Raw genomic sequence first — 20,978 nt, 5'->3', positions numbered from 1 at the left:
ACTCGGTTTCTTAACCCTCTTTACCGTCCATTCCCCTTTAGGTAACCTGGCTGTGGACAGCAGGGACTCTCCCGATTCAAGGAAAGGGGCTTGGCAGGAAGGCAGAGTAGGAAGGTCAGTGTCAGCAGAAGGAGCAGACGGGGCATGCACAGCTGGGGAATAATATGGAAGAGAACCATTCTGGGTGAAGCGTCTGGAAAGGAGGGGGCTGAAGGGTTGCATAAGTTGGGACCAGATTGTCAAGGACCTCAGGGGGTCATGGGACCTTCATCCTCAGGAATACACTTTAACCAAATGTAACTGTCAGAGCCCAGAGATTCCCAGGGCCCATTGCAAACATGCTGCAGGTGCCAAAAGTAAAAGCCATTCAGATCTTTCCTGGGGGCCAGAAAAACAAAGCATTTAATCTCTTTTCCTTTTTCATGCACTTTCCTCCCTTTTGCCTAACACCTCATCCTTTATACCTTTCCCTCTTCTTCCTCCTCCCCCTCCCCATCTTAATCAAAAAGATCTCTCCTAAATTAAGCCTACAGTGCTCCTCCTTCTTACCATACTTTCTACTCAGTCCTTTCTTTCTAGTAAGAAACTCTTGCTCCTGTTGGTAATGGGGTTTAATTAAACTTGTCTTTCACTTCGTAAGGCTAAGTGATTCTTGGCACTTCCTCCCCTCTTTTCCACAGCCAAAGCCCAGGGACCAAATGTGGCACTAGCAGAGGTTCTTTTCCAGGAGAGGGTGATACTGAGCCAAAGGAAAAAGTTTTCAGGATGAAGGGGAGAATCAAACACATAATTTAATCCTGTTTTTGTTTTTTTAAATCCCCATCACTTAAGGGCCCTCCAGTAACTACGGAGGACAGCACGGACAGGTGAGAACCTTGGGACAAAGATAAGTTACAGTGCTGTCGTAATAATCCAGGTAAGAGCTACTGAGTTTCCAAACCAAGGCGGTGACTCTGGGGATAAATGGAGAACTGATGGCAGAGATACTTTAAAGGTAGAACCAATAGGTCTTGAGGCCTAATTATGTTGAACGTTAAGGGGAAGGTTGAATCCAAGATAATAAACCAAGCTGGTTGATGAGCCCTATATAGATGATATACGACAAAGGAGAAAAAACCTACAATGATGATCCTGAGTAGCCACTGGGAAACATAAATTTAGTATCCAGTGGCTCTATGTACAGTCTGGATGGAGCTTAAGAGAAAGGTGTGCGCTGTAGAAGGAAGGGTTGTCTTTCATTCTTAGGTGGTAAGGGAGGTCATGGGAGCATGAGCTTACTTAGGGAAAATAGGTAACTATTAGATTTGGCTTATTATTTTATTAAAATAATGCCCATCTAGTTGGATGCTTAAAATGCTCACTGAAGCATTTCACAGACACGATCTCTCACAGCCCCTACAGGTAGGCATTTGCTATCACAGCCCTGTAGATGGGGAACATCTAAGAAGTGAAGTGTCTTGCCTACGGTTCCACAACTACTGGTAGCATTGCCGGGCTGTGAATTCACGTCAGTCAGATCAGTGGTTCTTCATCTTTTTTTTTTTTTTTTCTTTCTTTCACAGATTCTGAGAACTGCATGAAAGGAGTATGGATTCTCTCTGCCAGAGGCACAGACACACCACATTTTATTTTTCATGTCCAGGACGTCACAAACCTAAAGTCCATCCTCCATGGCCCAGGGAAAGAAGAAATCCCAAGATGAAACCCTGGAGAAGCAGCGTATTTTTGGTGAAGAAGATGAGGTTGAAATGAAGACATTTGGCTAGAAGTTTAGACAGTTGACTCCATTGTAATTAACCTTACCAACCCACTCAGGTAACGTTTTTGTTTTTTGTTTTTCCTCCTGCATCTTTCTCCAGGATAATTGGAACAATAGGTATTAGTTGAGTGGAAAAGTTAGAACTTGGGCAGGGAGCTTGCCAAGGAATGAAAACATCTGAGGGTATGGCTAAGTCATTGATGACGGCCTTGATTGGGGAATTCAAGGAATAGGACTGGAAGCTGCCATGTAGTGAATCCTTGCAGATGTTCTCAAGACATTTATTTGTAATTGCCCTCTTGATAAGTCTTAAGTCTTCCTACCAGGTAACTTGTTTGTGATGAGACAAGTTAAGTGATTTAATCCTGGTCACAGAGCTAAGTCCATGTTCAATTCCCTATGGCTGGTAATGGAAGAGAGGCTGATAGAGGTGGACCCGGGTTACGGAGTTATGCTAGTGGCATAGCACTTCTAGGAACAGTTCCGGAAACAGCAGCTGTTCAGAGGTGTTTGGGATTCCTGGGTCCTGGGTGAGACCACAGCAGAGGGTAGAAGTGGTCTGGGGGAAAAGAGCACTGAAGTTCAGGCTAAGAAACTGCGAGGCGAGGGTCTGACTGTGTAGGTTGCCAGTTCCAAAGTAGTTGGGGTTGAGAGGAAAACAGAGCCAGCTGCTGGGTCTGGTGTGAGTAGGATAGAGCAGCTTGGAGGTCTGAGGGCAGTGAACACAGTGAGTTGGTGGTATAGGTGGGTGGTGAGCAGCTTCAAAGAGAAAGCATTTTGAATGAGGGTGGAAAGCCCATGGTCAGGAGAGAGCAGCCGAGTGGGAAACCACGGACTTAGCGTTGGCTCCAAGTTCCTGAGGTCTATATGAATGAAGAGCCTCTAAGCCAGAGGAGGACGTCAAGAAATGCAGAATCCTCAAAACCCAAGTGTTTCATCAGCCTGGACACTGGTGAACCCGAAGGGGGTTGCTAAAGTTGTCAGGACGCCACCTACTGGCGGTCTTGACTACAGTGGTCACTTCCCTGAGGCAGTCTCAGGGTGTAGCAGCTACGCTGAGGCAGATCATTCCTTGGCAGGTTGTCCCTTTTACTTCTCACCACTAGTCTGTACAGGGGAAACTATTGCAAAGTTTTCTGAATGACCAAAGGTAACCCTCCCCCTTGACCATGTATTTCAAGGTTATGGTGGGCTGGACCAAAGTGCTACGATTCTTAATATCTTTTGTAGGCCTTCAGAAACACAAGAGTAATGCAGACCTGTGGTTTTCTACCTTTGAAACCCACGTTACTGCTTAATCAAGGTTTTCACATTTTTTTCCAGACAGAGATTGAACTTTATTCCCCCATTGCCATTGTGGAGGTGGCAGCTTTGCTACAATTTGTAATTTGTACAGCATCAGGAAAGCGGGAGATTGAGTTCCCCTCCTTTCGCTCTCCTAATCATGGGGAAACCTAGTATTCCAATTATCAGCCTATTAATCCTCTTTAGAAGACAGGTTAAAAACACCAAGGATTAATTCAAAGCTATGCAATTTACTAATTATCAGTAACCTGATCAGTTAATACCAGTGCTTGGTCGGATTACTGAAGGACTAAATGTGTTCAATCATAAACCGTGTACACCATGGCGGCACGGGGGTGGTGATGCAGAAACTAGAAGCTCCAATGCCCCTGGTGTCAGCAGGCTGTGTTGCAGCGTGACTGGGAAATGGAGCCCAGAGTCAGCCTAATCTGTCCCTTATTCCACAGAAGCTGGATAGCTGATTTTTAGTTTTCTGATGATGACCAAAAATGAGTGTTTATCTTGAAAACTAACTGGGGGAAGGGAGGGCTTGTAGGCAACCACTATGCAACTTTGTGTCCTTAGGAGGCATCGTTCGCCATCCTGGCTTTGGTTTTTTGAGCTTTTTGATCCCCACCTGTGGGAACCATGGGCCTGGACCTAAAATTTCTGACAAGGCTTTTATCGGGTTTAAAATACTCACCTGTCCATAAGGCAGACAGCATTCCATAATTATGTAATGAACGTGTATTTGTTAAAAACCTCAGTTTAATCTCCAGATCAAATACAAAAAACCTCAAATTTTCAGCTTATCCTATACAAGCTGGCTGAGGTGGCCCAATTTATTCGTCATGTGACAGGAGCTTTTCTACTAACATTCAGTGTGCTAAGACATACATGCTGTGGTATACTGCTTTCGTGTGTAGTGCTTTAGTAGTCACGAAGGTGAACTAACTGCATAAGCCTCATTTCTCCCAGCATCAGGCAGCAGGTATGGGGAGAGCTGGGACCAAAATTTGGTTTTTCTAGCTTTAGTGTAAGTGCTATGTCCCCCATTCCATATGGCCTCATTTAAAAAGCCTATGTTGGATTCTAACTTTATTTTCACCTCCAAACTGATACTTTGAAGTTAACAGTGTTCCCCTGGGATTTGTGATTACATAGAATAACTTATTAAAATGTGTAACAGACTCCAGTTTTGTATTAAAAACTACATATGCCTAGGATTAAATGTAGAGAGTTGACAGTAGCTATCCATGCCAGGTAGAGCCACAAAGCAAACCACCTTTTTTCAATTTCTGAAAAATCTTCAATTTTTTTGCAGTTAGCTTACATTATTTTTCAGAAAAAGGCAAAAAATAGGACTCCCTCACCTCAAATCCGTAGTTTCCTTTGTATTTTATTCTACTAGATCTTTATCAACTCCTGAGTTTTCAGTTTTCCTATCATGCACTGGGAATGGATAGCACTTGTTTCTTTTAGCTTCTCTTACCTGTCTTCTTCACCTATTAATTTAAGGCAGTTGGGCTGAAGTAGTGAAAGAAAAATAAAATCAAGTACATTTTAAGCAACCCAGGGGAGAGTTTTGAGAATTTCCTGTCTAAACCAAGAGTAAGCCTAAGCCTTGAATGAAAAGCCAGAATTGCTCTGTGACTGCATCGGTCCCAATGGTCTTAGAGGTGGGAGTCCAGGGAAAAGCCGGTTTTAAGAAACTGACATTTCACTCCTACTTTTTTCCCTTTAGTGTGAACTACAATGAGTCAATTTGCTAGGAACAACTCTTGTAATTTTTAAATGGACACAAGGAACACAGAGTTCTTCTCAATGACTTGGATTTAACAAATTGCCTGGATTTTCAGGATCACAAGTCTGTAGAGTCCTTATAGTCACATTTTCTTTAAGAAATTATAGTGGATCATTGTTAAAGTTTTTAATACATAAGCATTTTTGGAAATGCATAAGTGGATATTCCTAAATGCTTAAGGCATATGCAGCACTTTCCGCGCCTGCAGGAAACTGCTCAGTGCACAGCTCCAGGCGCGTTGCTTTCCTTGCCAGGTCATCCCACAGCCCCTCCTGCAGTACCATCCTGAGGATAGTTGAGGTAATCCTGCCAACACGTTGCCATTAAGGGTGTCCTTGGCAATCGTGCTTTGATTTCCTAGCCTTATTTCTAGTCTACGTAGGCTTTTGTCATGAATGAATGTTGAATTGTATCAAATTATTTTCCATGGACTAAGAGGTTTTCTTCTCTGATGTTAACAAATGATTCCAATCAGCATATAACTAAAACACCATGTAAACTAAAAAGAGCATACTTCTCTCCCCTTCCTTCTACAGTAAAAATGCCATTTCCCATTCTAACTCAGCTCCACCAAAACTTCTATGTCAGAGTCAGGATCCAAAAGCCTGGGATCATCCCAGACTTTTTCTCACCCTCTCCCCCATTCTAATCTTGCAGCAAACCCAGCTGCCCCCCAGGTCCATGACACCAGTATCAGGCATCTCCTGCAGTCAGTGACACTTAAAAAGGTAAGTCAAATCAGGCCTTTCCTCTGCTTAAAACCTGCAGTGACTTTCTCTCCTTCTCCCAGATATTCTCCTTCTAAATGTCACCTTAGCAGAGGCCTTCTGTGACAACCCATCACACCCTACTTCACTGTCTCCTTTAATCTGGTTTTAGATTTCTTTTTTCCTAGCACTTATTCCCATTTGACTCACTGAGCTTACACTTAAGAGAAAAACAAGGAACAACTTTGTTTCTCTTACTGTGGTTGGTTGTTGGGGAAAAAAGATCCCACTGCTACTATTGACATAGGGTTTTTGTTTTTTTTTTTTTCCGGTAGATTCTGGAATCCAGGGTTATGTGAGCCTCCATTTTATTTGTCCTGTCTGTTGTATACTAAGTGGGAGACACTGTGTTTAGTTATGGACTACTATACTTCTAAAATTCAAGAGACTTGTACCTGTTTTACTGTTCGGATTTGAACCCAGGCACTACAGTCTCTGAGTAAGCCAGAGATGTTCAGATGACATAAAAGTGACATTATTTTAATATTTCTGGACCCCATCTTTAAAAGGTATATATATATTAATAAGAAAAAAGTAAATTGAAAGAAACAACAATGCAGTATTTATTCAGCTGAACTGGGTAAAGTAAGCTATAAAAATTCCAAATAGTTATCTCTAAAGGAAATCCCTCGTTTACGTGGTTTTACATATTAATTACTCTGGAAAGTTTTTGAACTCTGTTTAGTAGAAGATCTCCTTTCTTGATAGTTTCTTGGTACTGCCAGTTCTTGCTATCAGGTCTATAAATAAATACAAGAAAAAAATGAATTATTTACCAGTCACATTATATTCCATAACAAGAACTGACCTACTTTTAAAAGATAACACTTAAGAATGCCCCTTATTCTAACACACAAATGACACACAAACTTTGCAGTACCTGTTGGTCTCCACTATTTCATTAACTTTATCTATTTTGCAGTGTAGTCTCCCTGCAGCAATAAATCTGGAGAGCTCTCTATAATTAAGAGGAGGGGAAAAGGGCATTAGCGTGAGCCTTATACAAAATTCTTAAAAAAACATAGTGCACTAAATACATGCTTCCACTCTCTCAAGGTAACCATTTAGCTGGCTTCCAGCCTGCACTCTTGACTATGCAGCAGCTGAGAAGATCTTTGCTGGCACACTGCAGGATCTGTGGGATCATCCCAAGAGATTAAAATCACTTACTGGAAAAAGCAGCAAATTCATACTGAGTGTAGGTGTCTAAGAATGAAATCATTCATAAGCACATCTTTAGAGCTTCAGAGAAAAACTTGGAGGCAGAAAAATAAGATATCTTGGGTGTGTGTATGGGGGGTCACCTCATGATAGGAGTTCAAAATCCTTCAGAACATGGAAGGAAAAAAAGCTTCCAAATTACTTTAAGACTGAAGAATAAGGGGATGCCTGGGTGGCTCAGCGGTTTAGCACCTGCCTTCAGCCCAGGGTGTGATCCTGGAAACTCTGGATCGGGTCCCATGTCGGGCACCCTGCATGAAGCCTGCTTCTCCCTCTGCCTGTGTCTCTCACGAATAAAATCTTTAAAAATAAAGACTAAAGAATAAGCCCCAATAAATAAGGATCTGGAATGCACAGCCAGTATTAGTCTGTTGTGACAAAGATATTTCTGAATATCTATGTAGTTATGACTCAAACCTCACACATAAAAACTGACTCACTATCAAGGATGGTCTGCCAACAATGAGGAAAAAGGAACAAAAGCTGTATGAAGGGCAGACCAGATGGCTCAGCGGTTTAGCGCCGCCTTCAGCCCAGGGTGTGATCCTGGAGTCCCGGGATCAAGTCTCACGTTGGGCTCCCTGCATGGAGCCTGCTCCTGTCTCTTTCTCTCTCTCATGAATACATAAAATATTTTTAAAAACTGTATGAAGACTTTACGATGCTACCAAAGAGATTAAATGGAAAGATGATGCCTTTAACATAAAAATCATTACTCTCCCAGATTGTAAAACATCTGGATCCTAGCACATAAACACCAATAAAAAGAGACTAAATCCTAAACAAATTTCTAACAAAATCCAGGGGAAAGGGCTCATTTAGTTTTGAAGCAACCTAATTATAACAAATCCTAGAAACTATGCAAGAAAATAGAATGTCCACATAGGACTAAATAAACAACCATGTAGACAGATGAGCTTGCAAAAAAAAAACAAAAACAAAAACAAAAAAAAACCAACAACAAACCAGACAAATGGCTCATTAAAACACAAAGTAGGGATCCCTGGGTGGCGCAGAGGTTTAGCGCCTGCCTTTGGCCCAGGGTGCAATCCTGGAGACCCGGGATCGAATCCCACGTCGGGTTCCCGGTGCATGGAGCCTGCTTCTCCCTCTGCCTCTCTCTCTCTCTCTGTGTGACTATCATTAAAAAAAAAAAAAAAAAGTACATACACAAAAAAGATCAATTTCACTAAAATTCCGAGCTGTAAGGAAATGCCAGTGTACAGTGTTGAAGGTCAGAGACAAATATCATTGGATGAGAAAGTGTGTTACTTAGATTTGTGCTTTAGAAATATCAAGTATCATAACTAATTGCCCCTGGTAGTCAGTGGTGAATGACCCACTATGCCTTCTGTACCAGCTGTGTCAATGAAAAAAAAATTCTATGAAAAGGAACTAATTCTTATTACTTAAAGAATGAAAAAGCATTAAATGTTTTTAGTAAGGGTATGTGTAATTTTGGAATATCTGGTTATGAGTTTCAAAAATCTTGAAAGACAAAAAAGTTATGCTTTTGGAAGATTTTAAGCTAGAAGTCATCCTAAACTAGCACACACTTAAAACATAGTTATATTCTCCATCAAAATATATCTGGATCCAATTTTCAATTGTTTTTGAGTTATATACTGAGTGGCTTTCTAAACTTGTGTTCATTTTCCTGTACCTTAAATAGTTCCATCTCCACAGGGAGCTGCTAACTCTTTTGCAACTATTATTCTGGGGCTGAGGTTCAGAGAATCAGACAAGATTTAACCACCAGCAGCCTTCCTAATCCCACCCAAACCTAAGATGGGGAAACCTCTGAAAGGGCTCTGACTTTCCAAACAAGCTTCTAGAGACAAACTCTGATGCAAGAATGCCCTCTGCTTAGATTAGTAGGACAATACCCATCCCACTCTAAGAGCCTGACTGTGGGTATATGGATGCTGACAGCACAACTGCTGCTGCCCATGCCTAGCCTCACCAGACTTGAGGCTTTCGACAAGACTCTACACAAGTTGCTTAACTCCTTAGCCTGGCATTTAAAACACTTCTTGTCTCAGTTCCTGTATATACCGCGACACACTCTATCCAGTACAACTAGACTACTGGTTTCAAAAACATGGTCCTATATTTATTTGTGCCACTTCTTCCATTGGGAAAGCACTTTTTTCTTTAGCCTCTTACAGAAACCTTAAAAATGCAACAACATCCGGTCTAAAGGCCCACAAGGCGGCATCTGTGGATATATCAATTTCTCCGGCACTTCAGTCCAATTCAATGACTCCGAGGTATGCTCATTCTGAACTATGATAATCTGGCCACAGCTTCTTTTTTGGTTACAACAAAATTTAACTGCACATATTCTGAATATGTACTTCTCCCACACTGCACTGCCACCACCCTAGAAGCCACCATGGTATCTCCATCAGCTACTGTACTGAACAGCCCAACTAATCCCCCTGTCCCCTTGCAGTCTGTAAAGATACAGCATGAAATCATATCACTCATGCTTAAAATCCTTCAGTGGCTTTCCAAAGGACCTAGATTAAAACCCAAGCTCCGTACCATGGCCTACCAGGCCCTGCACAAATATACAACTGCCTGACTTTCCCACAACTGTCCTTCTCCAGCCGCTACCACTACACTGCAGCCATGTATCTTTCTATTTCATTTTGTAATCTCCGGAGATTAATTTCTATCCAAAATTACCTTATATATTTGTTTAGTTGCTAACTATCCCCATATAAAGACTATCAAATATTAAAGACCATGACGACAGGAACCTAAAACAATGCCAACCATACAGTAATGGGTTAGTATTTAATGAATCACTGATTAAAGGCTAAAAGTCCCATCTTTAACGTGACCAGAACCGCAGCAGCAACCAAAACCAATGAAAGCCTTACAAGAGAAAATGCGACCTTAGGACTCTTTACTATAGCAGCAGTGCAGTCCAGAAAAAAGGGACAGAACACTATTGTGTTAACTCACTTGATGCCCTTTTGTAAAATCACTTAACCATTCTACAACTCGGTTTCCCCATCTGTCAATAAAAGGGGGCACATCATGAAGGCAAAGATGACAAATGATTGTTCTAATAATATATTAACGTAATATTATTTAAACTTACTGATCGATGAATTCCACGCCAACACCAAAGGCTTCTGCCATATAGCCAAGAGTCAGTGACCTATACGATTCCAACAGCTGGCTATATGCATGGATTCTCATTTCTCTTACGTAGTATCGATAATGAGGAGCAAAAAGCCAGTCCTTTTTCATTTCCTGTTCCACAATAGCTGCAATGAAGATGACAAATTATAAGGGATAAGGTGGAGAACATATTTATAATGTAAGAATTAACAGCCTTGATTATAGACAGCTCTTAGAAATCACTAAAAAAAAAAAAAAAAAATTCACTAAGAAAAAGCCTGAATGGTAAAACTCAGAGGATACTGATGAGCAATCCACAGAAATACAAATTACTAAATAACTACTATGTATCATTGCTCTTAATAGGATATGGCAGTAAGCCAAAAGAAAAGATCACTGCTGCCACAGAAACTAAATTTCAAAGAGCAGAGATAAATGAATAAACAAGATACTCTTAGTAACAAATTTCTGCATAGGAAATAAAAGAGTAACATGAGGACCAGGAGGAGGCCTTCCCCTGGATTGGAGTGGATAGGGAAGATCTCTGAGGAGCCAAACAGCAGGAGGTACAGAGCAATGCAAATACTGTAAAGTCTCAAGTCAGTAAGAGCCAGGCTCAGCCCCAGAAGAGAAAGGATGACAGATACAGTATAATGCAGCAAGGGGATGTGGAAGGTGAGCAAGATAAAAAATATACTTGTGTTTCTGGCTTTAACAAGAAGCAAATCCCTGGAGAAGAATTTTTGTTTTCTGGTTTTGGAGACTTTTTACTTAGGGCAGGGCAAGGGAGATTTCAGTGATAAAGTGGATTCACCTATCAGACATCCAATGAAGATACCAAGGAAACATTTAGGCATTAGTCTGGCACTCACTGGAAAGTTTGGGGCTGGAGACATGAATTTAGTAATTACTGCCATCCAGTTGTATTTGAAGACAAAATAAAGATGGTGACAAGGGCAATGACCAAGTCTGAGGCAGTCACAACAAAGGATGATGTGTTATGTCTGGGGAAAACAAGGGTGTGTTACTGTTCAAGAGAATGAAGTTGTGGCAAGATGCAGAGGTTGGTCAACATCAAAAGACGTTAAGACAAGTAAGGAAACACATGGTTTAGCAACATGGAAACTGATAGCCTTAAAAATGAGAGGATGCTCCTTCTCACAAATGATAAAAGAAATACATAAATGTCAAGTCATTATGCTGTACAGCTTTAACTTCTACAATGTTATCTGTCAGATCTCAGTAAACTGGAAAAAAAAAAAAGCAAGAAAACCTATGGAAGAGAATGGGAAGAAAAATGTTTCTTGGTCATGGTGAGGATGTCACATTCATAAGCCGAACATAAAACTCTTCTATCACTTATGTGCCATTAAAAAAAGACTCAATAAAAACTATCCTTGGAAACAAGCAAGAAATGAGTAAAATATTATTCTTCTCCTCTCAGATTGGTAGGGGAAAGGCTCTCTTCAAATGATGTAAATTGAAGGGTGCCTGGCTCAGAGGAGCAGGTGATTATTGATCCTAAGGTCATGAGTTTGAGTCCCACATTGAGTGTAGAGATTACTTAAAAATAAAATCTTTAAAAAGAACTGATGTAAATTGAGAGAAACTGGAACTATACATAAAAATAAATCACGGGATGTATTATACAATACGGAATATAGTCAGTAAGGTACGATCTTTGTATGGTGACAGATGGTAACTAGGTTATAAGGTAATCATTTTATAATATATATAAATATCAAATTGCTGTGTTGTACACCCAAAGCTGACACTTCAATTAAAAAATTGTGCAAATGTAAATTAGCACAATATTTCTGGAGGGCAACGGTGATCAAGATGTAATGTATTTACACTTTGTAAAATTCACCTTCTTGGTTTTCCTAAGGAAGTTAAGTGGAAGTAGAAAAGATGAATTATAACACAATGTTCAAAACAAAGTTGCTCACAAAGGAGAAAAATAACATATTTTTTTAGCAGTAAAGTCTAAATTCTAGCACATCCAACACACTGAAATAGAAGGTCTTTTAAAAGGATAACTAGAAGCTCCAAGGAGCTCCACCTGTTTGATCTGCCACTACATACACAGTGTCTGATACATGACAGCTACTTAAAAATACTTACTGACTCAATGACTATTTTTATAGAGTCATGAAACGATATTTGCATTATATTATGAAGAGAGAAAAGCTACCTGGAAAACAGCATGTAAAATACACCCACATATGTTTAATAGTGTTACGTGCTTGTATCTCCAGATACAAATGTCTCTGAAGGACACGCTTGAAACTTGATAGTGGGAGTCACCTCTAGAGAAAAGAACCCTGGCAATCACTAGTTAGCAAAGAGCCTTTGTCGTCTTTATAGGACACTGGGTAAAATTTTTCCATGTGTACATATAACCTTGGGTTTTTTGGTATATTGTTTTCCATTTCTTAAAGCACGTGTAAATGAACAAAAGGTTTGGAAAAATATGTAACAAAATTTCAAAATGGTTATCATCTCTGGAAGAATTCTGTGAGCAAACGTGTTATAGATCTGGGAGCAGGACTTTTTCAATTTATTTTTAATTTTCAAAGCAGGGATCCCTGGGTGGTGCAGCGGTTTAGCGCCTGCCTTTGGCCCAGGGCGCGATCCTGGAGACCCGGGATCGAATCCCACATCAGGCTCCCGGTGCATGGAGCCTGCTTCTCCCTCTGCCTGTGTCTCTGCCTCTCTCTCTCTCTCTCTGTGACTATCATAAAAAAAAAAAAAAAAAAAAAAAAATTAAAAAAAAAAGAAATGGGAAGAGTAGGAAGAGGTTAATACCTTAAAACAATTCAAAAGGTTTCCCAAAGCCATGAATTTCATATACAAGGATACCATTTTTTCCCCTCAGTTTTAAATTATGTAATTAATACAACAGATTTGCACAAGCACTCAATAATATATAGGCAATGAGCTACTGTCAAGTTCGTTATGAAGATTAAAAAAACAAAAAACATTCTGCTCCCAATACCAGTTAGGAGAAGGGACAAACTGTTAAGACAGAATCACAAAATAATGTAGTATTTTAAAAATGGGGCATTTAACCAAAAAGCACGCAAAGGAAGTTCAACATCAGAGAGATGAGTCAGAGAAATGTCAATCAAAACCACCAGATACCACTTCACACCCACCAAGATGCCTATAATCAAAGACACAACAAGCACGGGATGTGAGGAGACAAACACACACACTGCTGGTGGGGTGTAACTGCTTTAGAAAACAGGTTAGCAGTTCCTCAAAAAGTTAATCGAAGCGTTACCATATGACCCAGCAGCTCCACTACTAAATATATACACACCTAAGAGAACTGAAACCATAGGTCTACACAAAAAGTACACAAGTGTTCTATACAGCGAGAAAGGGGAGACAATCCAGATATCCATCAATGGATAAAGGGATTTTTAAAATGTTGGTGTATTGAGCAGCCCAGGTAGCTCAGCAGTTTAACACCGCCTTCAGCCCAGGGCCTGATCCTGGAGACCCGAGATCGAGTCCCATGTCCGGCTCCCTGCATGGAGACTGCTTCTTCCTCTGTGTCTCTGCCTCTCTCACTGGGTCTCTCATGAATAAATAAATCTTAAAAAAAAAAAAATGTGGTATATCCATACAATGGAGCATCATCTGCAAAAACTACATGGAGCACTAATACATGCCACAACAGAGGACCCATGGAAGTGTTAGGGAAAAGAAACCAGGCACAAAATGCCACAAAGATATGATGCCATTCATATCAGTTGTCAGAGTAAGAAGATGCAAATCCATGGAGATAGACCAGTGGTAGCTGGGGGAGGAATGGGAACTGACTGCTCAATGGGTACAGATTTCCTTTTTGCAGTGAATATGTTCAGGAATTAGTGATGATGACTGCACAACCTCATCAAGATAATAAGGCCACCAAATTTTACACTTGAAACCGGTGAACTTTATGTAATTTATATCTCAATAAAAAGAGGGGGCATAAAATAAAAGCTCCCCAGGAATGCAGGGAAGGGATTCATTCTGACTGAAGGAAGAAGGTTAAGAGCCCCACATCTGAGCAGAGTAATGACCAGGCAAGCAGCAAGCATAAAAAAGGATGAACAATAATTCTGCAATATGATCTCATGTGCAAATGCACCTGTGTATAAATATGAGATGAGGCCAAGCAGGTGACTCATCATGCCTAAAGGGCCTTCTTCCCACATACAGAGGGATAGTATGAATTCTCAGGAAACAGCCTTTTATGCATGGAGTAAGCACTCCTTAAACACAGGCAAAAACCTGCTTAAAAACAGAATATGCACGAGGGTGCTTGGATGGCTCAGTTGGTTAAGAGTCTCTTTGTTTCTGCTCAAGTCATGATCTCAGGGTCCTGAGATCAAGTCCCATATCTGCCTCCACATTCATTGTGGAGGCAGCTTGAGATTCTCTATCTCCCTCTCCTTCTGCCCCTCCCCCTGCTCACTAAAATAAATAAATCTTAGAAAAAATATTTTTTTAAACAAACCTTTAACAGTGTTAACATCAATCTTACCTCTCGGGCCATATAAAAACAAGTCACAGTCTGCTAACCCCCTCTTTTTCTTTTTTAAGATTTTATTTATTCATGAGAAACCCAGAGAGAGGCAGAGACCTAGGCAGAGGGAGAAGCACGCTCCAGCAGGGAGCCTGATGTGGGATTCGATCCTGGACTCCAGAATCACACTGTCGGCCGAAGGCAGGCACTAAACCGCTGAGCCACCCCAGGGATCCCCACTAAGCCCCTCTTCTAAAAAAAAGGGGGCGGGGGCAAAACATTTAGCCACACTAACCAAAGACCTGCAGCAAAGACTTGCACAGTATATTTGTCACAGATGTGAAGAGACATCTTTGTTATCTGCATACAGGATCAGAATTAAGACAAGACAGATCACTGAAATGAGCAGCTCTATCCTTACCTAAAGACTGGAAGAAAACAGAGTAACGACACTCATAGAGTGAAAATAGGTATTGCCGGACCGCTGGAAGGCTGTGCAGCACCTCAAGGATCTCGGCTCCTTTAATCACCTACAAATAAAAAAAACAAAAAAACCCCAAATGTACACTTTCATGTTTATTTAGGATAGAAAAGCCTAGAGTAATTTCTAAATAGAAGTATTAAAGATTTAGTCATTACCTTTTCCCTGAGATCTGGTCTTTCTAAAGCAATCATGCTGACATAGACCGTGTAAGTCACAAAGGTCTTATAATCCATAAGTTCATAGGATGTGAATGTTGAAACTGTGTCAAGGAAGAGTTCAGCTGCCTGTTTGAAATCACGAATAGCCACACAATAAAGACCTTGATAAACTTTTAGGCGGTTTCTCCTGTCCCAATCTCCTCCTTCCTCTATTAAGCTATAAATAAAAAATAGTAAGGTCACAATCTAGAAACTGACAAGGCCACTTTTTTAAAGTTTTGTGTTATTTTCAAACAGAAAACAACTTGAGCTACAAGGAAATATTTAAAGAAAATATTTTACTAAATAAGCACATCAATTATCTGACCTAATTTACTAGTTGTAAATAAAACAAGCCAATTTCTTACATTGGTTTCTTTTTTTTTTAGTGTAATTTATAGGGAATATATTGCCATCATTAAAAAATACCTTTTGGCCTTTTCTGTGTTTCGTGTGATGAGATCATTGTCCATATAAAATAATCCAATCCTAAGAAGATAGAACACAATATCCAGACGGTGACCCAGAGCCACAGTTTTGTCATATGTCTTGCGAAAGGCTGTCAGAGCACCATCCTGTCAAGAGAACCAAGGCAACGGGTGAGAAAAGGTTAAAAGTTTCAAACACTATCAGCTGTCTGGAATTCTCTTAGGAAGAGATACAGGGAAAACGTAGGAGTAGGGATAAAATAAGATACCCATGAACTGATAACTGTGGAAGCAGGTAACCACTGCATGGGGATTCATTATACTTTTCTCTCCACTTGTATAAAATATAAAAAATACATCAGACATACTTAAGCATATACTTAACATTCTAAAAAATAATATACGAAAAACATTCACAATCTATTCATAATCGTTTCAACATTCTTTCTTCCACATATTCAGCATTTTTTTCTCTTAGTCACTGACTATGAGAATACAAAGTAGGATTTAAACACACTGGTCTGTCAAAGTATGTAGAATAAAATGTTCCTACTGCTTTAAAAAACACAAACATGAATAAAATCATTTGACTATGTAATACTTCTTAGTATGCGTCTGGGTTTGTTTTATAGAAGTTATACCTCATAAGTAATATGGGCTCGCAAGACAGTAATGGGCACAGCTGACACACAGATCTTCGTTTCTAAATACACCTCCCCCCACACACTAAAACCAAGGATCCTTGGAGAAATGGATGATTCCAGGTTTGGAGAGTAAAAATAACAGGTGAGCCTATAATAGCCAGCTATATGAGAAAATAAGGAAGACCAAGGAGATGTCCAACAAAGAAGCCTTCTTGAAGGAGCTCCCACTAACACGCCTGTAACAAGATGAGCACCATGAAAGAGTAATGACTGTGATCAGTGGTAACACAGTGAATGATAAAAATCCATTAGGTAACAGTAAATAATATACCTCAGATGAGAGTAAACAGGAATAAAAAAAAGAAAGCTCTTCTTTTTTAGAAAAATGCAACTTAATAAACATGGAAAATGACATGGGCACATCACCAATTTATAACTCCTAATGCTGACTCAAGCACGTCCTTGTTGAAATTCCTCAAATCCAAGAAAACCACACAAACTAGGAGCTGTTTTCTTTTTAAGATTTATTCATTCATTTGCAAGAATATATATAGGAGAGAGAGAGAATCCTCAAGCTGAGTCCCCGCTGAGTGCAAAGTGAGTCATGGGGTTGTGGGGCTCAATCTCACCAACCATCATCATAACCTTGTCCCACCAATTGAATTTCCCAGAATATACCCTAGAGAACATTAGCATTTATCTCCCAGGAGACACATTCAATCAAATTTCTACAAAAGTGTCTTGTACAAGCAAATACAGCTGAAAACAAACCTACGTGTCCATCAACAGCTGAAGAGGTAAGCAAACTGGCACAGCCCTACAACAGACTACTGGCTAGCAGTTAACCAGAATCAGCAAGATTCATGTACATTAACGTGGAAAGATCCTGATACAATGCTGCATGAAAAAGTAAATGGGAACACCTGAGTACAGTATGGTCTCACTTTAAAAAAAAACAAAACATTTTTGGTGTTTGTTTGTTTTAAAGTAATATCCACATAGGGCTCACAGCCATGACTCCAAGACCAAGGGGTCACAAGCTCCTCTGACCAAGCCAGCTGGGTGCCCCTAAAAACAATTTTTAAAAACACAATACTACCTAATTTATGTGCTTGTAAATGTACAATAAAACTAAAAGGTTACCTTGAGGTGCTAGGAAATAAAAATCAAGTAGAACTTCAGCATTATCTGTAATGTTCAGTTTCTTATAATGAGACTATTACTTGTAGAGATAATTCTTCAAATTCAGCAGAAGCAATGCTTCCCGCCAAGGTGAGAAAAGTGTGCACCACTGAGAATGATCCCACCTTTGTAACAGCAGGAAACCAACAAAAATCTCTGCAAGTGCCCTTAAGGTCTTACTGGCATGGACACAGCACAGAACACACACACCTGGCCAGGAAGGGGGGGGGGGGGTAGCAAGAAAACCGACTTTTTGTCACTCATTTTTGTGCTGCTGCATTAGGCCAGGTGAGCACATTACCTCTGCAATTATTTTTTAAAAAGAAGGTAATTTTTAAATTTTTTTTAAAATAAATTTTTTCTTAAAGATGTTATTTATAGGGGATGCCTGGTGGCTCAGGGGTTGAGCCCAGGGCGTGATCCTGGAGACCTGTGATGGAGTCCCGCATCTGGCTCTCTGCATGGAGCCTGCTTCTCCTTCTGCCTGTGTCTCTGCCTCTCTCTCTCTCTGTCTCTGTGTGTCTCTGAGTCATGAATAAATAAATTAAATCTTTAAAAACAAAAAAAAAAAAATGTTATTTATTTGGGCAGCGCGGGTGGCTCAGCGGTTTAGCGCCGCCTTCAGCCCAGGGCGTGATCCTGGAGACCCGGGATCGAGTCCTGCGTTGGGCTCCCTGCATGGAGCCTGCCTCTCTCTCTCTCTCTCTCTCTCTCTCTCTGGGTCTCTATATTAAAAAAAAAAAAAAAAAAAAAAGACGCTATTTATTTAGTAGGGACCGAGCGCCTGATCGGGAGGAGAGGGAGAAGCGGGCGCCCCCGGAAGCCGGTGTCCCGCGCGAGCCCCACGGAGACGCGCGCCACGGCCACTCACCTTGTCGCCGACGCGGCACAGGTACTCGGCCTTGGCCATCATGGCGTCCCGGATCTCGCTCTCCCCCAGGTTCTTCTCCGCGTCTTCCAGCTCCTCGTCCAAACGCTTCAACTCGTCCTCGTTGGCCTTCCTCATTTTATTGAGCAGGTCCGTGTCCAGCTGCCAGTCGAGGGATTTGCACAGGGCTTCGTAGTAGGGAGCCATGTCTGAGAGCCAGAGAGGGCGGCCCCGACTTACCCACGGGCGGGGGCGGGGGCGGCGCCGGCGCCCCCTCGCCCCCCCTCCCGCCCCCCGGGGCTCCTCGCACGCGGCTCCCGCTCCCGTCCGGGCAGCCCGGGCACCGCCTGCGGGGGAGGCCCGCACGGCCAGAGCCGCCCCCCCGCCGTCCCCCCCCCCCCCGGGGCCAGCCCAGGCCTAGGCCGCTGACTCGGCGCTCCCGCGGGCCTCACTGTTGTCGCGGACGGCCGCCATCAGCTCGTCGCGCACGGCCGCGTCCCCGCGGTGCTCGGGCAGGCTGAGCAGGAAGCGCAGCTGCGCGATGCGCAGGTCGGGGTTCTTGGGCAGCCCCTCCTCCTCCAGGTTCTCCAGCGGCATCGCGGCGGCGGCGCGGACTGCGGCTCGGCGCTCTGCGGCTCGGCGCGGGGCCGCGGCGTCTGCGGCAGCGGCAGCGGCAGCGGCAGCGGCAGCGGCAGCGGCAGCGGAAGCGGGAGGAGTCGCGACGGCGCCCGGCCGCCTCCGGCCCGGCTTCCGGCCGGCCCCGGGTGGGCCTCCGCCGGCAGCGCCCCCTGCTGGACATGCTTGGACCGCCCGGCGCGGCCTGCGCGCCGGCGCCCCCGTGTGGCTTTCCCTCGCTCGGTGCCAGGATCCGGGCTCGGGCCGACTCCCGGACCCGCTCGCTCGCTCCACGCTTAGCTAGTCCGTCTTTCTGCTCGTAAACGTCTAGGGGCGGGCGGGCTTTTGAAATTCTTGAAAACATCATCATCGGGGATCCCTGGGTGGCTCATCCACCACATATTGTAGACACCTTTCCATGCCAATAAATACGGATTGACATCATCACCTCTAATGACCTCATAGGGCTCCACTGTGTTTATGTACCAAATTTTGTCTCATCAATCTTTAACTGCTATCAATCTGGGTAACTATTATGTCTTCAGTCTCATAAATACCATAGTGTTAATCATCTATGTACATATGTTTTCACAATTATACAAACATCTCTTTTTTAAGATTTATTTATTTATTTATTTATTTGAGAGAGAGAGAGAGAGAGAGAGAGAGAGAGAGAGAGAATGAGCAGGGGGAGGGGCAGAGGGAAAGGGAGAGAGAATCCTTAGCAGACTCCCTGATGAGCATATGGAGTCTGATGTGGGGCTCGATCCCAGGACCCTGAGATGATGACCTGAGCCAAAACCAAGAGTCAGATGTTTAACCAACTGAGCCACCCAGGTGCTCCTGTACAATCATTTCTTAACCCAAATCCCTAGAGGTGTCGTTTCTGAATAAGAAGGTCTTGGGGGTCCCTGGGTGGCTCAGCAGTTTAGCTCCTGCCTTCGGCTCAGGGCATGATCCTGGAGGCCCTGGATCGAGTCCCACATCGGGCTCCCTGCATGGAGCCTGCTTCTCCCTCGGCCTGTGTCTCTGCCTCTCTCTCTTTCTGTGTCTCTCAGGAATAAATAAATAAAATCTTTAAAAAAAAAAAAAAAAAAAGAAGGTCTTAAGCACTTTGTATTTTGACATATTACATAAGGATTATATAAATTATTTTTCCAAAAAACGATATAACAATTTATATTCTGGCCAATATAAAAAAGAGGAAATGTCTCTCTCTTTGCCAGTACACTTTTATCAACCATTTCAAGCTTTGACAATTATAACAATGTTGTTTATCCTTTACATTCATTATCATAAGGTTGAATTCTTTTCACATTTCTACTATGTATATTTCCTCTTAAGAAATGCCTGTGGGACTCTTGGGTGGCTCAGTGGTTGAGCGTCTGCCTTCAGCTCAGGTCATGATCCTGGGGTCCTGGAATCCAATCCTGCATCAGGCCCCCCATAGGCAGCCTGCTTCTCCCTCTGCTTGTGTCCTTGCCTCTCTGTTTCTGTGTCTCTCATGAATAAATAAATAAAATCTTTAAGAAAAAAGAAATGCCTGTTTTGCTTTGTCAATTCCTCTATGGAATTTTCTTACTAATTTGTAAGCGCTCTTCATATTTTAAGGATACTAACTGCTTGTCAAGTGTTGCAAATTTCCTCCTGGTTATTTTTTTTTTTTACATTTTATGAAATTTTTTCAACATAAATATTCAATGTTTATATAGTTAAATTTATCTTCCTTTTCCTTTATGGTCTCTGTTCTTACTGTCAAGTCTTAGTAAGATCTTTCCAACATCATGGTTTGAAAATTATTAACCCGTGTTTCCTCTAATATATTTCTTTCTTTCTCTTTCTTTTGTCTTTTCTTTCTTCAAATGCTTTAATCTTTGATCCATCTGGAATATATGTCTAAAGAATATGGTATGTCATATTTAAAATGTTTTTACAATTTACTAGTCAAAAATATACATATATATATATACACAGTATAACCATATTTTTTTAAACTCAGAACCCATTACTTGACATAAGATTTGACAGCAAAGAATATTTGCAATTAGCTTTATCTTAATGAAACAAG

General features: G+C 41.7%; 1 protein-coding gene and 1 long non-coding RNA gene across 4 annotated transcripts; one reads left to right on the top strand and one right to left on the bottom strand.

Annotated features, from left to right (window-relative positions):
- Nucleotides 1–1,858: 1,858 nt before the first annotated feature.
- On the top strand, nucleotides 1,859–15,316 carry LOC140610051 (uncharacterized). Its single transcript, XR_012011825.1, has 2 exons — nucleotides 1,859–5,575; nucleotides 6,671–15,316. It is a non-coding gene; the product is annotated as an uncharacterized lncRNA (long non-coding RNA).
- Nucleotides 6,154–18,999, bottom strand: PSMD6 (proteasome 26S subunit, non-ATPase 6). 3 transcript variants are annotated; one of them, XM_072785536.1, is made up of 8 exons: nucleotides 18,748–18,999; nucleotides 18,299–18,504; nucleotides 15,603–15,748; nucleotides 15,132–15,351; nucleotides 14,914–15,022; nucleotides 9,948–10,116; nucleotides 6,495–6,572; nucleotides 6,154–6,354 (listed from the first exon to the last, which is right to left on the bottom strand). In XM_072785536.1, the coding sequence occupies exons 1-8, from the start codon at nucleotides 18,890–18,892 to the stop codon at nucleotides 6,258–6,260; spliced, it is 1,170 nt and encodes a 389-aa protein (XP_072641637.1). In that variant the 5' UTR covers nucleotides 18,893–18,999; the 3' UTR covers nucleotides 6,154–6,257. The 3 variants fall into 3 exon arrangements, with proteins under 3 accessions (XP_072641637.1, XP_072641639.1, XP_072641638.1); XM_072785538.1 differs by having other exon boundaries at nucleotides 6,485–6,572; nucleotides 18,748–18,976; XM_072785537.1 differs by lacking the exon at nucleotides 6,495–6,572 and having other exon boundaries at nucleotides 18,748–18,976.
- Nucleotides 19,000–20,978: the final 1,979 nt, after the last annotated feature.

The sequence above is a fragment of the Canis lupus genome, chromosome 19 (genome assembly GCF_048164855.1).
Source record: "Canis lupus baileyi chromosome 19, mCanLup2.hap1, whole genome shotgun sequence".
Taxonomy (NCBI): Eukaryota; Metazoa; Chordata; class Mammalia; order Carnivora; family Canidae; genus Canis; species Canis lupus.
The sequence above is the reverse complement of the archived record's forward strand: the minus strand, read 5'-3'. Positions and strand labels throughout refer to the sequence as shown.